Here is a 24,984-nt window from a genome sequence, read left to right as displayed (position 1 = left end):
GAGGAAGCGGGTTTGGGGGCACGACCCCCGAATTTCAATGGATAAAACATAAAACTTTGGAGTTTGCCCCTTCTTTGTCCGCTATTTTGGGGAGAGGGCGCAAACTTTAGTATTCTTTTCAAACAATGGACATTTCTAAAGAGAACGTAACATGTTTCACGTTCTTGGGTGCCATACAAGTTGAATAATAAGCCAAAATGTGATTTTTTTGAACGAAAAATAGGTAATTTGCATTTTTGGAGGTAAATTGTTATAACTCGGGCACTATGGGAGCAATCTACTTCGGGTAAGTTTTGTTTTGCAGCTAAAACATCAGAGCATGCAACAGTACAATTCAGAACGCCGAACCGAAGAAGGGGGTTTGGGGGCGTGACCCCCGAATTTCAATGGAAAAACTATAAAAATTAGGAGTTTGCCCCTTCTTCTCCCGCTATTTGGGGGAGAATGGACGTTTCCAAAAAGATGGAAACATTTCATGGTCCTGGGTGCCATAAAAGTTGAATAATAAGCCAAAATGTGAAACTCTGTTCGGAAATGTGGCATGGATATGTTGCGGGGAGAGGGGGGAGGTTGGTCATCAATATGAATTTCCCAAGCTTGCTCCAGACCTGTGTCAGAGTTTCCACCCAAACATAAGAGTATGTAGTTCCGTAAAGCATATTTATTTCGTAATCAGCACCATGATACCATATGGTATCATCCGGCCAGTACGACCTTACTCTGATGATACCATATGGTATCATCGGGGGAGTAAAGGTTAAGCCTCTAAATATTACGTGGAAAATGCATTGAATTATAATTTTTTTCTTGTCCGTATAGGAGTAGTAAGGGAACTTGTCAACAGATGGAGGGGATAAGAGCGGGTGGCGCCGTCCGATAGTTGTCGGACGTCGTAGTAAGGCATTTTCTTGGGCAAACTGAAGGAACATTGAAACAAATAGGTTCCATTGATACATACGATTTTTGTCGAATATCGCCACCCGACAAAGTATCTCACTACAACATGCGACAGAAATTGCATTGACTGCAACATCCAACAAAAATTTCATGCATGAACAAGAAGAGCTTTAGACTGCAAATATGCTGCTGGAATTTATTACTCTTCTGGCTCACTTCACCTTCTTTAATGTAGCAGTGCTTACTAAGGTCTTCTTTCATCATCCTGACGTATTACTGGTTTCGCACAAGTTAACATACTTTTACAATGACATTACACTATTCTTAGATATCAAGAAGAATCCAACCAAACGGAATATGCAAGGTGACTTGTAATTAGATGCATTCCCTGAAAGGGGTTAAAGTAGAGACAATTTGCAATAAATTTGACCATATGATACCCCGTCCGAAAATTAGTAGTTTTCGAGATAATCGAATTTCAATTGTTTCTTTAAAAAATGACAATTCTCCACATAAAAGGATGAATTGAGAAAAAACTGCTCATTGTATGCCACTTATTTCAGCATTTTCTGATAGCTAACAAATAAGTGGTTCGTTAAAAAAAGTTTTTACCAAATAACAATCACATGTAAGTAACGGGTGGGTCTAAACTTACACGTGATGATAAAAAAATGAACTCTTAGTTTACTTGGCAACGTATTAATAACAAAAATGGTATGACACGAAGCGTACAAATTACTTAAATTACTTCCTTGTGACATCTGCTATCCAACAAGGTACAAATGTTGCTAACATTCACATTTGTGTACAAGAAATAATACTTCATTCATCTTCATGTTGATGGAATCAATGAACAATACAATTAAGGAACATTACACGTCTTGCTCAAAGTGGGCACCTCCATTACGAATGCAGGCACACAGTTTTTACGGACATTTGGTCACTTAACTCGTGATGTGATGGTGTCTTTGATGTGTTGACCAGCTGTTAAGATCCTCTCCCTGAGCTCTGTTTGGGAGTTTACCGGTGTCTTGTCATGTGGCTCCAAGTGTAAAAGTCGCAAGGCGTGTGAAATCGGGGGATCGAGCCGGCCAGGGAATCGGGTCGCCTCGGCCAATCCATTTCTTTGGATAATTTTCATTCAGCCACTGTCGCACGCCCAGGCAGGAGAAGTATGGATGGGCGTAACCAACAATCATCATTTGACAGAGCCATTTTTCCTGCCCCAAATATTTAAATGGCATCACTTATGAACATTTTTTGAGGAACGGGATGGCAATGTTGTTGGAGGATGTGCCTCTAGCTACAAGACGTGACATGATTTATCAGCATGATTACTGCCCAGCTCGATCCCGCGATCGATTTGACGCTTTGCGACTTTTACATTTGGAGCCACGTGACAAGACACCGGTAAACTCGCAAGAAGAGCTCAGGGAGAGTCTATCAGAAAATGCTGAAATAAGTGGCATACAATGAGCAGTTTTTTCTCAATTTATATTTTTATGTGGAAAATTGTCATTAAAAAAAAAAAATTGAAATTCGATTATCTCGAAAACTACTAATTTTCGAACGGGGTATCATATTGTCAAATTTATTGCAAATTGTCTCTACTTTAACCCCTTTCAGGGAATTCATCTAATTACCAGTCACCCTGCATATTGAATACTATCACGAAAAAGTGAAACATAAATCTGCATTGGTGAACATTATAAAAATTGGCAAGTGCATGCTCCCAATCTCAAATTTACTGCAACACTAGTATTGCAATGAAATTAACGCCACTCTCTGTCCTGTCTGTTAGTAGGGACATTGATTTTTCGAAAACGCCAAAACTGTGAAAAATGGTAATTGCTGTGAAGTTATGTTTACGAATGTGCAGTGATGTCTGGACACATTTTTCGCCCGATAGAAATATCGAAATAATGCGTATTTGGCATAAAATGCGAATTGTTGGCGTTTTTAGCGAATTTTTTTAAAGAAATGTCCTAAAACAATGAAAAATTCCGTGAAATCCAACATGCTTGTCTTTTCTAGGCCATGTTTGTGTACATAGAACATGCAATTTTGCCAACATTTTATTCAAGAGTAAACTATAGAGTTATACGTACATGGAATAATTCCAAAAGCCACATTAAATCATGTAAAAGTGGCAGGGTTCTAACAGGAGATCGAGTGCTTATCTACCGTCACACGGGAGCAGCATCTTCAGTATTTGTCGCACGAGATATGTTTTGAATTACCAAGCTAAGTGTGCACCATCGGCATTTGTCGAGCGAGTAATAATGGAGCTCAGTCGTTAGGGCGTCTGACTACTATGCGAGAGACCCGGGGTAGATCCCCTGCGGGGGAGAACCGGGATGTTTTCCACCTATTCAAACTCCTCCGGCACCACCCAGCATCATATGAAGCTGGTACCTTGAGGAAACTTTGAGGGATAAAGGTAGCCAGGAGCGTGGTCCTGATCACATCACCCCCACCTTCAGCCGTGATCAAGAAAGTGTGGGCCCCTAACTCCAAACCCCTATACACCTTCATGGAAAAGTGCAGGCGAGCTATTTACTTTTACTTCCTCAAAAATCTGTTCCAACATATCAAACTGTCTCGAAAATACTTAGACCATGTGACCTACAATTTAAATAATAGTTTAAAAGCACAATGGAGTATTAAGTTTCGGTATATTTGGCAGATAAATGTTCTAAAACAAAAACGCGAATTTTGGGAAACGTAACACTAACAAGTCAAAAAAATACAATGCCAATTTTTGGTGCCATAATATATCGGTATTGGTCACATGAGATTGATTGATTTTAATTTTTTGGGTGCCTCGCCACTTACGGTCATTATGTACCCTTCAGTATATACTGGGAAATTTCCATTATCTAAAATCCATACCTTAAAATTAAAAAAAGGGGTATGGAAAATAACTTTCCCAAAATAACTTTCAAGATATCAAACTCTCACGAAGAGGCGTAAGCCATGTGACTTACAATTTGAAACAGTAGTTTTAAAACACCATGAAGGTATAATTTTAGATATTTGCCAGAAAATGCTCTAAAATGAAAATGTGAATTTTGGAAAAAATAACACGTTATAGTAAAAAAAAAAATACACCAATTTGAAAAAAGTAACAAAATATCAAGGTCCCTACCGATTAGGTATAAATAAAACAAGAATATCAGTTGTAAGTTATTGCATTAGTAACAGTGATTCCTAACCTAATTTTCGGCATAATCACCACCGTTGTTCTGGCATTTGTTGTAGCATGGCACTAAATTTTGTTTGCCCATGGTATATGTGTCTGACAGCAAAGTCTGGAACTATGTCTACCGCAGTGTAGCTGTAAAATCCTTGCCCTGCCAGAGCCCTCTTCAGTTAGACAAAGAGATGAAAGTCTGTACATTCAAGGCCAGGGCTGTACAGAAAGTGGTATAAAATCTCTCACCTGAAGTGATGGAACACCCGCGTGTACTCAGCTGTATGGGGTTGTGCACATTCGATTGGCCTTCGTGAATTGTCTGCACCATCGTCTGACCATACTATCATTCACGATATCTGGTCTGCACACATCACACGATTGCTGGTAGCTCTGTGCCAAATTCTGAGTCTGCAAAAATCTTATTACTACACGTAGGCAACATCGCAGTCGGTAGAGACTGTATGAGAGCTGAAATCTTTAACCTAGAACTTTCCTAAAACGGCTGCATTACAACTGTACCAGATTACAGCTACATGCCACTTCTTCCTGCCTGCATGTGTGCGTGTCGCTCTCCGACCACTAGTGCTGCGTATAGGGACCATTTTTCAGGATGCCCCTCGCATATGAACTTTCAGAAGCTTTTATTATTAGAGTGTTTCAGTTTTAATGTGTGGTTAGCTAAGTCAGGTACCTATACAATGAAATTCTATAAATTGCTTGCGTTAAATTTCTAATACCTACATACCCTTTTCGTCAGCATTAATGGTATAACTGCATGTTGTCAGTTTTACAGTACTTCACTTGGATATACTGTACTGAAGCAGAAATCCCATTGATAATGTAAGGAAATATGACACTTTATTTTGTTCGATTCAATTGTTTCACTTATATGCAAGAGTTAAGTTGTTTGCTTTACAGAGAAGAGAAAAGTAGCGTTATGCATTGAAAAATGAGTCTGCACTCAGGGTTCTTGCAAGCAGAGGGTTCCAAACCTCAGGGAAATATCAACATATAATAACGAAAATGTATAAGGAGACTGATAAATTACAAATTGTATTTCTTAATCAATCACTCTTCACTCTAATCTCATTTAGTCGTAACTTTGAAAATAATCAAGTATTTTATTTTAAACTTACTGCGTATGACAACATTCCGTAATCCTTCCCTAGCTTGTGAATTGTAATAATTTTCCAAATTCACTATTTTGCAGTTTGAATTCAAATCATAGAGAATAGAGAAATTAAGTCAATTTCATAGAAGATAATATTGGTACTTAACAAAACCATACATGGATCTGTATGAGTTTATTATTTCCATTTGCAAAAACATCGATTTAGTTTAGTTTGTAATTGTCAGGGAAAAATTTAAATTTTGTCCTGGAAAACCTGGAAAAGTCAGGGAATTTCATTTCTGCTTGTTTGTAGCCACCCTGCATCCAGGGGCATGGTGCTGATCACATCACCCCCACCGTCGGCCGTGATCAAGGAAGTGTAGGGCTCCAACTCCTTCCCCGGTATACGCCTTCATGGCGTGGTGCAAAGCACAGGGGAGCACTTTACTTTATTGTACTGTCAAACACTGCATGAATACAATTAAGTAGCAATTTGCAACTTAACAGTTCAACATGTGCATAGTTTCTTTTTCTGTGATAAGGCAGGGTCCAAATTTGATCTCACAAGACAAGAAAGATTGCTCTCAGAGCATGGTAACTCAGAATCCAAAGAAAGCTAGTGAATGAAAGGAAGGAGAGCCAAAAGGGCTAAATAACAAATGAGAAGGAAATATGAAACACCCACCAGACACTGGAAAACTTTTTCAGGGCCGTCTCTTCAGTTCTAGAAAGAGGTGGTTGGAAATTGATATTATTAACCTACAAATTTACCAGACCCAGATCAAAGATATAGTTGGTACAGGAAAATGTGGTTCTCTCACTAGGGTTGTCTCAAATTGAGTGATACAGGCCATTCAGTTTAGCTTAAACTCTGGCCTTCAGCTGCGCAGAAGCCTGCCATCGGTGCGACGATGTGAGAGTTCCACTGAGATCAAAGTTTTTAACCGCTTTAGCAATTACCTGTATCCATAATTTGACTTCAGAGCTTATTGGTAGGGGTGTTCGGTACTTACTGGTGCCTTGCACATTTAGCATTGTTCTTTTTTTTTAAAGCGACAGTTTGAGATGGTGATAGTTCAAGGAAATGAATGACAGAGGATTCTTTTTGTCGGTGAAACACCCATTGCTTAAGCCTCTTCGGTGAAAGAGGCATCCTCCCTCTCCTCCTCTTCCTCTCCAGGGGGAGGGGGGCAGATCATGTTACCATGAGTAAGGTGATTGTTGACCTGTGTTGCTTAGGATGTTTTTATTGAACGGGAGCTGAGGTGAAAACTGGAAAGAATATTGGAGAAAGCAAAGTGATTCACAGTCAGAGTAGAGATATTATTTTAACGTGCATAAGTTTAAGAAGAAAGAAGCTGACAGTGGTCTTGCGTTGAATGTTAACCTTTTGGAGCCCAAGGCTATTTTCACATATAACTCCTTGATGCCCAAACAGATTTCCAAATTTTATGAAAAAAGAAAGACATGAAAAGGTCAACATGCACATAGAAATTATCGCTGGCATGTAAGAAACAGAAAAATATTTGCATCATTATCATATGACCAATGTAACGCGAATTGTACCCCTGAAACGAAAGGCCTGCATGCCACTGTCTCAAGCTTCGGTTTTCAGCGAAATGCAGGGTTACATTGAAATGACTATAGCTCGGAGGCGAATTGCCCTAGAGAGATGAATGATATACCGTTGTACGCGGAATGAATCACAGATTCTGACAATATAAAATGTATGCACATTCGGCATATATATGGAGGGGGGAAAGGGGAATCACCCAAAAAATCCTTTTTTAGAAAAAAAATGGGGTTCCTCCCTCCCCGAGAAAAAGGACATGAAAAGGTCAACATGCACATAGAAATTATCGCTGGCATGTAAAGCAAAGATGATGATAAAGTCTTGGGAAGAGTCACACTTCACTCAAAAAATCTTGCAGCTACTTCCAAATTCTATTTTTAGACAATGCACGGTAGCCTTTGTAGCCATTTGTGAAACACTGTTGCTCAAGAACAAAGGCTTTTCTTCAGCGTGCCTCGAACTTGCATTATTATGATGCAGTTTCAACAACCCCTCTTCCCCCTCCCCCAACTTCCAACCCCCACTTGCTCCCACACGGAAAACATTCCTTTTGACCTTCCTTCCTGCCTGCCAATACCTGTACTCTCAATACGATCCAAGAAGAAGGGCCATACTGCCTGATTATGTTGACAAATGAAACAATGTTTAGTAACATGAATAGTTCCTGAGTGGTTGAATGCTTATTCCTCTCACAGTGCCAACATTCCATATGGGAGTTCCAAAAATTCAGTGTTGACCCAGGATTGTGAGTACTATTGGGGTCTACTTGAAAGCAGTGGTAGAAGACTTTGTTCTTGAAAGTCCGAAATAGTTGCAATGAGACTCAGTGTCAATAAAATCCATTTGGCGTGGTAGGCTTTTCCCATGAGAGAGTTGTTAAGTAATGAAGTAGGTGTTGTTTTTTCTTTTACGTTCCTTTTCTTTGGTTACCTGGTTAACTTACACTCCTTTCCAGATGGTTTTAGGTGTGTGTGCAAAAACAAAACAAAACAAAAAAAACGTAAAAGACAAACTACTGTACTTAATGCAGAGAGTTGAAGTTGGTTTTGTTTTCCTTTGAGAAAGACCATGCTCTTATGGGAAGTAAAATATTTTCATCCTCCATCCCAACAAGCATAGTTAGGAGTAAAAAAAATAATGAAAGGTAGTAAGGTCTTCCCCTGTGCTTTGCACCACGCCATGACGGCATATAGGGTGTGGAGTTAGAGGTCCCACACTTTCTTGATCTCGGCTTAAGGAGGGGGTGATATGATCAGCATCACGCCCCCGGCCACCTTTACCCCTCGGGAGTTTCCTTCAGGGAACCACTTCATGTGATGCCGGGTGGGTTCCGGAGCCACTTGAACAGGTGAAAAAAATCCCATTTTTCCCCTGCCAGGGTTCGAACCTGGTTCTCTCCCATGGTAGTCAGATGCTCTAATGACTGAGCTACCATGGCAAAGGAGATTAAAACAAAATAAATTAAATTTTACCTGAAACTTAAATGGTCCAAGTAAATCCAATTGGTGGGATGTCAGAATGTTTGAGGATCTGAAGGTCCTTGACATTTTGCCTAGAATAAATCAAATATCAACCCTCTACAACAAATGGTTTCCATTCAATGATTTACACATACATATGGACTAGTACTTTCTTTTCTTCCTCTTCTTTTTTTTAAGAAAAGAAAAGTTTCGACAAATCTGCAATATTTGTATTTCGTTGAAATTTAAGTATGCCATACCTCAATGTTTATTTAAATGAAAATAGACAACAGAAATGAAAAGTTGTTCATTAGAAATTGTGAGAAACTTAGTTGCATGCTGCTTCAGCTGACACTTAAAGGTTAAAGATAACTGAATGAATAATTATCGTCATTGTCATGGAATAAATAAAAGAAATAATATTGATAATCATTTTGTACCATTGTCAATGCAATGGAGTTCACATTTCAAGTAATTTACTTTTATATGATCTTTTCTGTCTTTCAGATTTACGACCAGAGCAATGACAATTCACATCAGTGCTTATTGCCTAATAATATATCATCAAGCTCGAATGCAAGGATTCAGCATGTTACAGTTGATATATTTTTGTGTGAATACTGCCCAGCAGAATTCACAACACTTGAGGAAGTCCAGGTAAAAGATTAGTCACATTCTGTATTCTCTGCCATGGTTTAAAGTGGTTGCAGTGATATAAAAGGATTGAAATATATAAGATGCTCCAAAACTATCTATACAACTTTAATCATTAATTAAGAAAATTTGGAAATGAAATAGCACAATAAGATGTTTCGCACATCAAAAACTTTTGGTTCCATCAAGTCCACATGCTGAAAATTCTTAGCCTAGTTTTTCGACCACAAAAATTAGGCTACAAGTACATTATTCATCTTTTTTGAGGCTTCTATAAAATCTTTTGAGTGCTGATATATTTTTTTCTGAAATCCTCATTATTTCATTGAGGTTTGTGTAAAATTTCAAAATGATTTGATCATTGGTTAAGGAGAAAAAAAATAAAATGTAAGCAAGGGTATCTTGTGACAGACAACACAGATTTAATTAAATTTCAAAGTGCTGTAAAGTTGAAACCATTTGAGATAGAGCGAAAAAATTTCAGGGTGCTTCTTTCACCCATAAGAGAAGGGTGTATACCAAGTTTCATCAAAATCTGAGATGATGGGTGACAAAATCTTTTTTTCTCTCTCGTTGATTTGATGTGACCCACATGAAAATGTAACTTTTTGTTTGGCTGGTTAGTTTGTAGTGATTGCATAGTTTGTGAGTTCCCTTTCATTTATTTCTTCTAATCATCACTCATCTTCATCGTCGCAAATAGCTAAAAATGCCAAGAAAGCTGTGTAAAAATAACAAAAAATACAAATACACATGGTGTCTACCAGTCAAGAATGTCAAGAAATCGACAGGTAGGTCAAAAAAGTCAAGAAATTATGCTTGTGGTCAAGAATTTTTGCATTTTTTTACAGTTCAGTAAATTTGCATTGTTATACACCTGTACTGGGATTTGAAAAAAATTGAATATGTGCAAATCTAAAATTGTATTGAGTTGTGGTTAAGATTTGTTCACAATGTTTCTTAAGAATTACATTCTTGTATGTGTCAAGTTTTATAAAAATTCTAAAGAAAGTAATGGGGCCATTCTCCATCCAGGATGAAATCTGAAGCATTAACTTTTACAGGCATCAATAGTAAATCTCTTGTTAAAGTGCAGCTTCAGTTTTCATCTTAACCTGCCTTGCGATAGAGATTTTTCATTAAATAAAAATATCTATTTCCTTAATTTCCAATCATGAAAAAGTGAACCATTTTAGATTTGTTATTTTGGTAGACACCCTGATACATCATTTTATTCATGGAAAACAAATTAGATGCACAGGTCCAATGAAATTTCTGGATTGTGTGTGAAAGAAAAACACTGTTACTTGCTACTGTGGGCATGCAACAGTTTGTGCACCTTTCATTTGTAACTTGTACAAACATACCATACTGATACAGGGTGACAATTAATGAACTATATGAAATATAACCATCATAATTTCTGAACGGTTCGCGTGATGACGTCCAAACTGCGTGGCTGGCCACAGGGCATGATGGGAATTTGTATGCGTATGCGCATGCAACGTGTTGATGTCGGCCATTTGCTCGACCCCATCGGACCATGAGAGTGTTTGACGTCCTGAAGGAGTATTTTGGGGATCGCATTCTGGCTCCCCCAGAGGCCACTGGAAGGAGATTCGCTTGGCCTTCATATTTCCCAGATCTGAACACATGTGACTCATTTTTGTGGGGCTATGTTAAGGACAAGGTGCACAGAAATAACCCCAAAACCATTGCCGAGCTGAAAACTGCCATTCAGGAGGTCATCGACAGCAGAATTTTGCTGTTCGTCTGCACCACATCATTGCCAGAGATGGCAGACATATCGAACATGTCATAACCTAAATCCGAATATCTGTAGTGCCGTTTACATGTGCAATACAGTTTGTGTACTACGTGGTTTGTCACTAATTTCCGTTTTATTTCATATAGTTCATTAATTGTCACCCTGTATCAGGCTGCTAATTTTACTACATTTAGTGGTGCACTTAGTTCTTATCAAGTATTCTTGACCATATGTATGTGCACAATTACTCTTTTGCTGGCCTTCGTGATCAGGGGCACGAAGGGATGCTTGTTATTTACAACAGGCAAGCATGGATCCTCCTCTCAAAGAGATGCCGCATTTATTTTCCTGTACTGTCGGGAGTCCATAAAGATCAGCGGCCATTGTTTTTATTTCTTCAGAATTGTTATAAAGAATTGTTTCTTCTTGTGTTTCATGTAGTAGTTTGTGTTTTTCGATAAATGTGTACAGCTCAGCATTAGTTGTATATTTTCCTTTGCACTGTTGATACACAGTTTTGTTATCTGCCTACTTGTTGTTCCTCTTCAAGTCGCATTGCAACACAATTTTAGTGACTTTCAAGTATCAGGTCGTTCTCGGGAAATTACTTAACGTGAGTTGTATCATGACGGTAGTTTCCTCGTTAATTTGTTCTATTTGTTCCATTAAACGTACCATTTCAGATCTTCTGCAAAATATCACCTGCCATATTTACAGTTTAAATATAATGACACTATTTACGATTTAACATGATTAGTATTTTGCATATTATTGTACACAAAATGTTTGCCATTTTTGCATATAAAAATTATTTAATTTTAAAATCAAGATAAATTTAAGTGTGCTAGATTACATATTACATTTCCTTTCGTATGAGAGCAGCCCATCAGTACATACATTTTGCTTCTTTCTTTTCCTTTCCTTGAGTCTAATAGACACCATTAAATGATTACGAGATGAATGTACTTTCACCAAAAGTGATTCTGATATCGACAAAATCCTTATGTGCATTATTCTATAAATTATTTATTTAAAGTGATTTGAATTGTGATTTAAAGCAACTTGATTTGAATCAATCTGCCTTGCTGATAAGATAACAGTAATCTCATCCAAATTAAAGTTAGAAGAGTGCCATGAGATTCAATTAGGGCTGAGCTGATACTGATGCTGATACTCTTACCGATTCCCACAGATAACAATACTTGAAATTTGCAATAATTATAATTTGTTCAAAATATTTATCAATATTGATGTGTAAATATTCTTCTCCAATTATATGCATAAATTTACCAAGAAATTTTCTTTAGAATATTCAAGAATTGCATGGGAATATTGAAATATATATATCATGTAATCGCAAAATATAGCTTTTCATGAAAAATTGGCGCAAGTTAAAAGAAAGCTTGAATTTTGCATAATTTCCAGGATAATTCATCTCTGCGAAAGTGTCACTCAGCATTTTGCGGACCCTGTGATAGACGAATATGCTGGAGAAGTATCGGCTGGTTTCGGTAGATGAATTCCAAACGATACTTCTCGATACTGATACATAGGCATTGGTATCGGCTCATCCCTAGATTCAATACTTATAAATATCTGTACATGTAGGGGATGATTAAATCCCAGATTTCATCACCATGGTATCATTTCAGGAGCACGAAAGAAAATTTTGTACACAAAAGCTCATCAATGAATCTAGTCCAACACTGAGTGAAGGTGGTTATCAGCAGATAGATAAGGTATGTATATTTTCTTTTAGAGTTTCATCAGACTATGATTGTGAGTATGAAATAAAATACCAGACTGTAGAAAATACTTGTATGCTAGAAACAATTGGCAAACATTGTTACTGCCTGTGTCTTGCTATCGAAAGTTCTGTGCATGTAAGTGGTGTCCTGAGAAATCACCCAAATAACTTCACTTCCATAAAGTACACCCTGGTAACTGCAGTCTTTCAGGCTAACGAAGCTCTGGCACCTGAACCCATGACCAGTATGACTCTGTAGGGTCATGTTGTCCTGTGTTGTCCGTACGTGTTCTGAATGACCCTTTACAGCCTAAGCTTTTGACCTATGTATGGAGATTTTATCCTTGAAGCCATCATAGTTGTTGATAAGAAGTCTTACGTTTTAAAAACTGACAATTTGTTAACTAACTAACTAACTAACTCTCTAGCCTTCTTGAACCCGAAGGTTCATGGCTGCAGCAACACAGGCCTTCCATCTGTCCCTATCTTGAGCAAGATGTATATACTCTTTTCCATCCCTACCGATTTCCCTTAGGTCCATCTCGACGTTGTCCCTCCATCTTCGTCTTGGCCTTCCTACTGGTCTCTTACATCAGGTTTCCCAACAAAAATCCTGTAAACTCCTCTTTCCTCTCCCATTCGTGCCACATGGCCTGCCCACCTAAGTCTTCTTGATTTAATTATTCTAATAATGTCTGGACATGAATACAAATTATGTAGTTCTAAATTATGTAACCTTCTCCACTCACCTGTCTCCTCATCCCTTTTAGGTCCAAAGATTTTCCTAAGGATCCTATTTTCAAATACTCTCAATTTATGTTCCTCTTTCAATGTAAGGGACCAAGTTTCACACCCATATAATACTACAGGCAAAATTACTGTTTTGTATATTTTAACTTTTAGTTTCTTAGATATTAAACGAGAAGACAAAAGTTTATGAAGAGAGAAGTAACATGCATTTCCTGAATTAAGCCTACTTTTTATTTCCTCTTTAATATAATTTTCATTTGTTAATATTACTCCTAAGTATTTGAATTTGGAAACTGGTTCAAACGAGTTGTTATCAATAATTAGATTTTGATTATTACCTAACACTTGGTTTCAGCCTGTAAGCATATATTTAGTTTTCTCTTTGTTAACTTCCAAACCTATCTCTTTAGCAGTTTTGAAAAATATTTTAGCATTATTCTTAATTGTATGCACATCATCCCCCAGTAAGTCTACATCATCTGCATATGCTAACAACTGAGTCACACCATTTAATTTTAGTCCTTCTTTAGTTTCGTTTACCTTCCTAACAGCATATTCTAAGGCAAAATTAAAGAGCAATGGAGATAATGCATCTCCTTGTTTTAACCCATCATGAATTGTAAATTTGTCAGACATATTAATACCCACACAAATTTTACTTTCTGTTTCACTGGTGCATATTTTTATCATACTGACAAGCTTCTTAGGTATTCCAAACTCTACTAATATATTATATAATTTATCTCTTTTGACCGAATCATATGCTTTTTTGAAATCAATGAATAGCTGATGGACATTTTGATTATATTCCCACTTCTTTTCAAGTGTCTGTCTGATGTGAAAAATTTGATCTGTAGTTGATCTGTTGCGTTTAAATCCACATTGATAATCACCTATAATTTCATTAGCATATGGGGTTAGTCTTGTTAAAATAATGTTAGATAATATTTTATGTTGTTGAGAGTAGAGAAATTCCACGGTAATTATTGCAGTTCATTTTATCACCTTTTTTAAACACAGGAACAATTATGGATTCTTTCCACTGTTGAGGGATTTCTTCTTTATTCCATATTAAACAAATTAATTTATGAATTTGACATATTAATGAATTTCCACCATATTTAATTAACTCAGCTGGTATTAAATCAATGCTAGGTGCTTTGCTATTCTGTAGCCTTTTAATAGCATCTTTAACTTCAGTCAAGTTAGGTTCTGGAACTAAAGGTTCTGCTGTGTGTACTTCATTCACTTCTGATTTATCTCCTACATGGACATTTAAAAGGTCATTAAAGTAGTTCTTCCATCTATTTAGAATATCGTTTGGGTCAGCTAGAAAATCACCGTCTTTATCTTTTATCAAGTTTACTTTAGGTTGCCACCCCTTTCTAAACTCATTTACACCTTTATATAAATCTCTGATATTTTTATTTTTGCTGTTTGTTTCAATTTCGTTAATTTTGCTTTTCAAGTAATCTCTTTTTTTACTTCTAAACGTGCGGTTAACTTCTCGCTTTATTCTATTATAATTGTTTAGATTTGTATCATCAGAGTTATTTAACCACCTAAGTCTAGCCTGATTTCTTATTTCTATTAGATTATGACATTCATTATGAAACCATGGCTTACTTTTTTCTCGGTTTATGGTATCCTATACTTTCTTTAGCTGCTGATTCTATTGCATTACGTATGTGCTCCCAATTCTTATTTACGTCTGTTTCATTTATATTTTCATCATCATTTAAATCCTGCAAAACATCAAATCTATTTGACAGTTTAATTTGGTAATCTTTCTTAATTCTTTCATCAGTAAACTTTCCTGTATCAAATTTTAGAACTTTTAGATTTTGTTGCTTATGATTTATCACTGAGAGTCTTTCTCTTAATTTAGCAATTACTAAATAATGGTCACTGGCACAGTCAGCACCTCTATGTGTACGAACGTCAATTATACTAGTATGCCTTCTCTTATCAATGAGAATATGATCTATCTGATTATGAGTTTTACCATCTGGAGAAGACCAGGTATATTTATGGATATCTTTATGTTTAAAAGTGGTACTTTTCACAATTAAATTCTTTGAGGTTGCAAAAGTAATGAATCTTATACCATTATCATTACTTAATTCATGAAGACTTTCTTTACCAATTGTGGGTTTAAATGTCTCTTCTTTGCCAATCTGTGCATTACAGTCACCTAACAGAATTTTCATATCATACTGAGAAAATTTATCAAAGACCTGTTCTAACTCTGTATAAAAATCATCTTTAGTATTATCATCTTTATCTTCCGTTGGTGCATGTATGTTTATTAAAATAATTTTACACCACCTACCCTGTAAAACTGCATATGATATCCTATCATTAATAAATTCTACTGTTTTAAGAGCCGAGATAATTCTATTATTTATGAAAAAGCCTGTTCCAAAATTATGATTTTCAGTACCACCATAGAAAAAAGTATAATTTTTAGTTTTACAATTCCCTTCTCCTGGCCACCTAACTTCCTGGACAGCTACTACATCTAATTTATACTTAACTATCTCATTAACTGTACACTAAAATGCCCCAGGCCGGTAAAGGCTCAGAACATTCGAGGTGCCTAATTTAATATCCTTATTCCTAATGTAGATTTTATCCTTAGTCCAGGGACCTCCCAAAGTAGTCCCCACCCGGAGTATTTTACCTTGGGAACATCCATGGCCTTATATTGCCGATTCTTGACATGGCTTTTTACAGTGCAGAGTTGTCAGCTCTACGCCTAACCCCCAATATGAATGGAGGAACTACTACAGAAGACAAACACAAACACATTAGACAGCACAACTACTACAAAAGACACACACAAACACATCACAACTATAACACAATATAAACACAAACACACCACAACTACTACACAAGACAAACACAAACAAATTAGACAGCACAACTAGTACGCAAAACGAACATACTAGACAGTACAACTACTACACAAACATACTAGACAGCACAACTACAACACAAGACACATACATACACACCACCGATACTACACAAGACAAATAGAAACACATTAGACAGCATAACTACTACACAAGACAAGTCTGTGGTACACTCTATTCCGAAAATTTCTGGAGTAAATGCGAGAGAGTATAGGGCCATTACTAATCACGTTCGAAAACTTACTATACACAGATGTTGCTAGTTTCTTCACTAGCAAATAAAAAAATGTGTATACTGTTGAGGAAACGTGGAAGATATAGGCCCCGTCGTCTTGGAAGGAAGACAGAGTCACTAAATCAGAGTTAAACTTTTTCACATAATTATCGATTCAGTAATTCAGCAACATGCAGCAGAGATGGATCGTAAATGCCAGCTGAAAATGAGAAGTTGCTATTTGGAAGACAGTTATTACCATCAATAAACGAACTAATATGATCGTAAAAATTGTAAAAAAGAAAGTAACTGGCCAATCAGTTCGATACGGATGCTAAATTAGTGCTGGTTAGAAACATCTTTGAAGCAAATTTGCAAAACTATACTTCAGAGAGCAGTAACTCCTCAACGTCGGAAGACAGTGAGCCAGAAAAGCGGCACTTCGTACTTTATGGCACCATGAAACCTTAATGGTTGGGTGTGGGGTGACTCACAACGGAAGCATTGAAGATGTCAAAAGCTTTTGCATGTGGCTTTCTTCCTCTTTAACGCTATCGGTTCGTTTATATTCGTGTTTCGCTAATATATTTCGAAACCTTTCAGTGGCATAGTGAGATGCAATCATGATATTTAACCATCACATCACTGACCAATGAAACATATATTAATACTTGGGCCGACCTCTGTGGTGGAGTGGTTAGCACAGCGCGTTTCGACACCGGTTCAATTTGTTAAACTTTTTTTTTATTTCGCTCATGTCCTTAATTTTTGTTTTAGTTAAGGGGCTTGTCACCATATTGTGAGATGGACACAAATAGCCTGTGTGCTGATGTGTTCAAAATTTAAAAATCAATTGATTGAAAGTTCCTGGTTCATGTGTTGACCTGCGAGTGTGTTCCTTCATCATTTTATTCCATCTGTTATTCGTCCACATTGCTGCATGTAACCAAACGTGGCAGAAAAGTGACATAAAACTGTTGTCTTGGTGAACTGCACATCATATTTTACAATATGTTCTACTTATTTTTCAGTGTACTAGAATAATTTAACACCATGGGTGAGCTAATACAAATACTGATGTAATTTAATCAGTCAACTATCCCATACTTTTCTGCAGTGTAAGAATCATGGAAATTATGGAAGATGGGTAATTTTCAAGTATCCATATCAGCATTGGTGAGAGAAGTAACAATATCAGTATTTGTATTGACTCAGCTCTAGTTAAAATTTCAAGAAAATAGTTTAGTGTTGAAGCCTGTAAAATTCATTCACATTGTTAGGTGCCCTACATATAATTTTCAGCAAACTTTCAATTACTCATAATTCATTTTTTGCTGTACTGGAATTTTGCACCAGCACATCGTAAGCAGAAAATTTCGTAAAAATATTAATTTTGTAGCATGTTAAGAAATTTTGTGTGTATTTTTACATTTACTTTACAAACTAGGATATATGAACAACATAGTGGCAGAGTTTTACACCAAGTTACATGCTATTTTATAGTAATATTATGATTATAATTATTGGTAATTTTATCAATACTCCAATATGTTTATGTCACCTGATACCAATAAAGTACTAATTTATCTGCCCCATCCCTATCCCTAATTTATATATCTCTCTCTCTGTCTATGTGTGTTCATGTTTGTGTGTATCTATTAGATTTCAACTTAACAAAGTTTCATGTTAAAATATTCATAAGTTCACACATGAAAATTATAAGAATATGAAAATAACTTGTCATTTAATCACAAAATGTATTATAACTTGAATTTCCCATAATTTACAGGATGTTAATATTCCTGCAATTTTTACACAGTATTTTGTGGACCCTATGAATACCTTGACACTAATTTTATTGCCTGTACAGGTCCAGATTTAGGGTGTCGTCTACAGGCCTGACCCTTCACTGGTGGGGCAGGGTGGGGTATGCCTTGAATTGGGCCACAAAATAAAAATAAAATATTTCAAATGTAGCAAAAATATAAATAATAAAACTATCTAACATAGCTCAGAAGTTACAATTGAAATTGCAATATAATATAGTTATCCTCGAGCTCCACATACGCAAATCTGGGGCTGAGTTCAAATTCGAAGCAATTTAGTCTAGTATTGGTGTACATTACCCATATTATTTTCCTATTTAAAAAAGTGTAGTTGTGATTGCACTGTGTAAACTTTTACCTGTATCTTAATATTCCTTTGTGTAAAATTCCAATTATAACTTTTTCCCAGGTGTTGTTTATGAGCAAATTTTCTTTGCAACCATCCTCAAGAAAAAAGAACAAAGGAAGTGAAATAAACAGAAGCAAAACGTCTGTAAAGAATTCCACTGAAATGACGGTCAGCACCTTTCCTGATATCCCATTTTCATCTCCTTTGGGGAAGAGTCTAAAAGCAAAGACGAAACGAGCTATGGTGAAATTTCATGGACAAACACATCGCTATGAGATGTATGTGAACAAACCTGTAAGGTGTAGCAGAAGCAGAAAGGTTGGTGGTAACCAGTGGCGAGTGACGTGGACACAGTCATCGAAGATGAGAGACTTGTGGGATCATTTGTACAGTTTCACACAACGGCAGCTGAAAAGGAAAATATTGTCCATTATGACAGGTCAGTGTTTGCTTACTCATAAGTGCGAGTTTAAGTGTGGTTCTTGCAAGTAGAAGATTCCAATAACAGAGCTTAGAAATCTCCAAACCTCAGTTGAAATGTCAACATATAAAATGAAGATGACTAAGAAGGTTGAGAAATTACAAAATTTATTTTCTATTAATGGCACTTATTGAAAACAACTAATTCACTCTTGTGTCGCATAGTCGTAATTTTGTAAAAATAATCAAATGTTTTATTTAAGTGCTATGTGGTAAAAAAAATCCCTGTAAAACTCCCTCCATAACTTGAATATTGTAATAATTTTCCAAACGCACTATTTTCCAGTTTGACTATAAATCATAGAGAAATGAAGACAATTTATTGTAAGCTAAGATAGGCACTTAATGCAATTCACACTTGGAAGCTCTATGAATTTACTATTTCCATTTGCCAAAACGTTTGATTAGTTAAAATTTGTCACAGAAAATGAAAAATTTGTCCTGGAAAAGTCGGGAAATTTAATTTCTACTTGTCTGTAGCTTCCCAGCTTTAAATGCTGTCTAATCCCATTTGGGATTAGTAACTGTATATCTTATATGCTGACGTCCATTTTGAGACCAGTAGCATGTAACTATATTTTTCATAAATTCTCTGGAACAACTCATAATACGAGGCACATGTAAAAAAAAAAAAAAAAGGGCCGATAATTCTTTACTTGGGACTGGCAACACTGACAAAGCTGCGCGTGCACAGAAGCATGCTTTAGCATTCTGTGCCTGCAACAGAGGTATATTTCTCAGTGTAGAGGTGCGTATGTCAAGTAGCAAGAAATGGCTGCTGTGATAGAAAATCCCGCCAAATGCAAGGTGAGGTCGGTGATTAGATTTCTCAACGCAAAAGGACCGAGTGCAGCTGACATTCATCGGGAATTGTGTGCCATTTACGGACCAACAGTAATGAGTGAAGGAAAGGTAAGACAATGGTGCCGTGCTTTTCGATGATAAAAACATTGCACCGAATTGTAAGGGACAATCTGGGTTATCGCAAACTGTGTGCGAGGTGGGTTCCAAAATTGTTGACAAACAATCACAAAGATGAAATAATGAAATCAGCACGTAATTTTTTGGCCTGCTGGGAGAAGGATGGGGATGACTGTTTTTTCTCATTAGTTACTGGATATCATACGTCACTGGTGAGTGAAAGCAGCAATCCATGCAATGGTTCACCAAAACCGTAGAAATTCAAACAAACACCGTCACATCGCAAAATCATGGCAACCGTGCTTTGGGACCAAAAAGGTGTAATCCTCGTGGAATTTCTGGAACCGGGATGAACGATCCAGCAGATGTGTATTGCCAAACACTGTCTAATCTGCGAAGAGGAATGTTACGGTCTGGAATTCTGCTTATTCATGACAATGCCCATCCAACGCTGACTGTACTGTTGCGACAATTAAAAAATTCCAATGGGAACGTTTTAATCACCCACCATACAGTCCCAATCTTGCCCCAAGTAATTACTTTCTGTTCCTTCATCTCAAAAAGTGGCTTGCTTCGCAACGTTTCGATGATAGTTAAGTTCTCAAGACATCAGTTCTCGACTGGCTGAGATCCCAGGCAGCAGATTTCTACGCAGAGGGTCTACATAAACTTGTTCCATGGTACCAAAAATGCTTGGAGCGTCATGGTGACTATGTAGAAAAATAGCCAGGGTATGCACTTGTATAGCATCAAAATAAAAATTTTCTCGCTTGATTTTATTGTCTGTAATAACCAATCGGCCATTTTTTTTTGACATACCCCTCGTATTTCATTTTTGTTCTTTTGTGTACACAGGCTAATTATAAAGTCTGTGAAAGATTTTAAAAAATCATTGTTCTTCTGGAAGCTTCGCATAACTACTTTTGTAAATGCCATATAATACAATATAATATTGTTGTTTTAAGTAGTTTTTATTTTCCTGTGATGTTTCCATGCAGCATACTTATCTTTTAGTACATTATCAGTTCTAAGTATAAATGCTAGTGGCAATCTGAATCTACACTGCATGCTTGCATACATACAGGATTTTGAAAAAAAAAAACTATCAGAGAGCTTGTAGTGTCGAAACAAGATGTTAGTGTGAAAAACATTACTAATAAAAGTTTGCCGTGGTGACCACTGCCCACCATGAAAGCTTGTTGTTGTGTGGCAAAATTGTGCATATACATCATTGTGAGAGAAAGGTAGTGGAGATATTTCGATCTGACAGCAAATAGAGCTCTTCAGAGGAGATATGTTAAACTAGGAATGTGCAGATATGAAATGTTGTCCAATTCCGATAAAAGTTCCAGCATAAAATTTACTGGTACTGATAACCGATATGCTACCAATCCAATGTAAGGTTCCAAATGGTCCTTGAAGAACCTGAATGGATTACTGACCTTAATAAATGCATGTTTCTAGGTGACTGCAGTGCAAAAGAAGTTGCATGCCTAAACATTTACTTTTTATATAGTAGGGCATGAAAATTATCCATAAAAATTATAACAAAATGACAAAATTTTGCACTAAATTGTAAGATATTTATAGATATATTGGATCGGTGTAATAATTGGTAATTTTACCTATAAACCGATGCACCAAGATGCCTATATCAGCCGATATCAATAGAGTACTGATTAATCTGTCCTATCCCTATGTTAAACAAAATCAAATACCTCATTATTGGAGTTACGTTTCTGTGGTTGTCATACGGCGATATAGAATAGCATCTCTTACGTGCTGTATTTGTAGTGTACAGCTCAGTTGAGCATGGAAAAATTAAATTTAAAAATATTAATTGGAGCTTTTAAGACTTTTTTTTTCTTATAGGGTTAGATATCAGGCAAGTACACAAAATTCTAAAGGAGGATAAGCTTTACGTGATACTGAAAGAGTCCACTGTAGATGCTGTTGCTCATTATCTAATTAGAAGACCAGCAGAAGAGGATGTGGAGTTGAAGATTGTAGCTGATATACCTGCATTTGCTCCCAAAGTAACTCCATGCACACCCTTGGGAACTGGAGTTTGTCATAGGAACAACACACTACCAGTACCTTTAAGAACTATCAATTCTTATTTCAATATGTTTCCTGACTCCCGTAATGAATTGGATCATATATCTATAATTCCTGTAGTTGATCTTTGTTCTTCAGATGATGATGATGATGGAGATGAACCATCAACAAATTGTTCCACACAGGTAATTCCTCATTGTTATGTATTAAGTACTTTGAGTATTTTTTTTCCAGTATTGATGAACCCCTATCTTCCTAAGCCCGTTTCCCTGGTATTCGCATTCCTTCCCAGCATGTTTTCAGCGTGAAATTTGAAATTATGCACTTTTGTAAATAAAAATTATTTTCTTGAAAAATACGAACGGTAGAGTTGCTAATAATACCTCGTTTTGTTCAGTATAGATCAGGCTATAAATATGTGTAAAAAAAAAATCAATTCTGCACTATAAATTAGAAGAAGATGATGATTTTTTTTTCAGAACATAGGTGCAAGTCCTGACCTGGGCAGGATAAATTTCACATAATCATCATCCATTCGTATTGTTCCAATTAGATTAAAGAGGTGAGTTTTTTAAAAAGAGACCTTTTTGGTATGCCCTATTATATGGCTACGAGAAACAATCCTGTACGATTTCAGTTTGCGATATAACGTTCTCAGCTTTGATACATAATTTTTCCTGAATAAAGAAATGTTAATCTTATCAAAATTAAAAGATACAGGTAGGGATGTACCAAAGCACGGCCATCTTTAATCCGAGGGAGGCCGGAGCCTTCAATTTGGCAACCCTGCAAACCGTGACATCAGCCGGCCGATGTTACTTGGAAGAAACATTAGGGAATGAACGTTCAAACGTAAAAAAAGTAATAATTTTATATAGCCTATTCATCCTGTAATCACTTCATTTGCTCAAATTGTATTCACTAGTGTATTCAACATTATTTTTCACAAGTAAAGCAGTATGTTATTAAGGTGTTTAAAATATACACTACATTTTTGAGCATTTCACGAAGCATTCTGTACGTTTCACATGTGAATCATCAAATATAATAAATATCCAATATTGATGTCATTAATATTCTAAATTATCATGTGCAAAATAAATTAGCAACGTCGAAGAGCTATAACTCTTAACCATGACATAGAGGCTTAAAACATTTTTACGTAAAAAGCAAATTCCAGTCTGATAAAAGTTGTGTTTGCATGAGGCACCGCACGCTAAGCTTTTACTTGTATTAAATACAAAGGTTAAACTACAACAGTCAAACAAGAATTCGGGAAACAAAACAAATTCAAACAAACCTCTAAATGAGCATAAAACTGCTTAACCTAACAGAAACAGTAGAACACAAAATCACTAATTCCTTCACTCTTAACACATCTCCGCAAGAGAAAAACAACGGAAATGTAACACCTTCTAATTGCAAAATTATCCACTTTCTCGCAGGGAAGTACATAGTCGCCAGCACTCAGCATTTTTTTTAGCCTTGTAAATACATGGGCTATATATACACATCCACAACTACTTTGTACGTCTTACTTTTAGAACTTGAAGGCCAGTGTGTTAGATCTTCCATCATTTAAATATTTAGTTGTTAAAGAGATTCGAATGTCATTCCGAAATGCTACCAAATAAAATAAGGTCAGACTACACATTATTGGAAAGTTCCATACTGCATATGAAACGCAAAGTTGGCATTGTATTTTCTGCTTATTTCAAGTTATTTATCTGCAAATTTAAATTTTTATTGTTAATGTATGTTTTCCACTTGCATTGTAATGTCAATCTTCTGTCCAGATTTGGAAAAAGAAAAACATTTTACACAGATGCCCTTGTTTCTTTAAGAGTCAACATCAATTTTGTTATTGGCCCCCATGCTATGTAGCTGGATGTTTAGGCCAGCGAGACAGCATTGCCAAATTTCAGGATTCCGGCCTTAATGAAGCTGGCCGTGGCCGAAGCCAATTACCAATATACATAATCTTCAGAAATTGACATATCGGCTTTGGCAAAAATTGAATATTTAAATTGGTACCAATAATACTAGAGTTTTACCTTCTAATAAGTTTTTTATTTTAATTTTGTAATATTTATTGAAAGTTAGGTTATGGATCTTCATCACTGTGGAGTTTTTGTGATAAAATTATTGCAAATTCTCATTCAGAGGACCAACCTACCTCAAAATCAGAAACAGAACAGTACATTGCTGAACCAACTATTCCATATGTTGTATTGGAAATTCAAAAACCTGAAGCAAGTGGTGAGAAAATACTTACGCATATCTGCTGCATCAGTATTTAATGAAAGAGTGTTCAGTGTTGCTGGACAGATTTGTGATAAGAGAAGAAGTAGGTTACTTCCAGAAGTGCTTCAAAAACTCGCTTTTCTGAAGTTGAATCTGCGAGCATTAAATTTACAATATTAAGAACAAGTATTTATTTTACATTTCAAAGTACTGCTTGTGTACTAACTTTAATATATGAGAATATATATATGGTCAATATATAATGTCATAGCATTATGTACTATGTACAAGTGTACATAGCAAATTTATGTTATAGCATAAAATGACATTCCATTTCTGTTGAATAATCTTATGTATCGGAATCAGTTAAATATCTGTATCACAGCTTCGAGTTACAAGCCCATTGCCTTAACTAGCTGTGTGTGCAAGTTGATGGTCAACAAGCACCTCACCTGGTTCTTGGTGGAGAACTCCTTGATTAGCAATTTTCAATGTGGGTTTTGCTCCAACCATTCCACGCTGGGTCACCTGGTTCAGATGGAAACACATATTCAGGGAACAGGATGCATTCCTCAACAAGGAACATTTAGTTGCAGTTTTCTTCAACATCCAAAAGGCCTATGACACGATGTGGTGATTTACCATCCTCAAGCAGCTCCACTCTTCGGGTGTCTGTGGCCATATGGCATACTTTGTTCAGAACTTCCTGTCAGATTGATATTTCCACGTAACGTGTTGGGAACACCTTTTCGTACCTTCATCTACAGGAGTTACTTAGTGTAACTCTGTTTGCCATAGCAGTGAACAGAGCTATG

The 24,984-nt window shown here is 36.4% G+C and overlaps 1 protein-coding gene across 2 annotated transcripts in view; it reads left to right on the top strand.

Moving 5' to 3' along the window:
• LOC145984966 (uncharacterized) overlaps positions 1-24,984 on the top strand; it is a 56,143-nt gene that overhangs the window by 18,206 nt on the left and 12,953 nt on the right. For both annotated transcript variants that reach the window (XM_083118410.1, XM_083118411.1), the window contains exons 5-8: positions 8,745-8,894; positions 12,312-12,398; positions 18,527-18,905; positions 21,740-22,110. In XM_083118410.1, coding sequence (XP_082974536.1) covers positions 8,745-8,894; positions 12,312-12,398; positions 18,527-18,905; positions 21,740-22,110 — 987 coding nt within the window. The remainder of the gene's footprint in view (positions 1-8,744; positions 8,895-12,311; positions 12,399-18,526; positions 18,906-21,739; positions 22,111-24,984) is intronic.

The sequence above is a fragment of the Lepisma saccharinum genome, chromosome 3 (genome assembly GCF_977018435.1).
Source record: "Lepisma saccharinum chromosome 3, izLepSacc3.1, whole genome shotgun sequence".
In the NCBI taxonomy this organism is placed as follows: Eukaryota; Metazoa; Arthropoda; class Insecta; order Zygentoma; family Lepismatidae; genus Lepisma; species Lepisma saccharinum.
The sequence above is the reverse complement of the archived record's forward strand: the minus strand, read 5'-3'. Positions and strand labels throughout refer to the sequence as shown.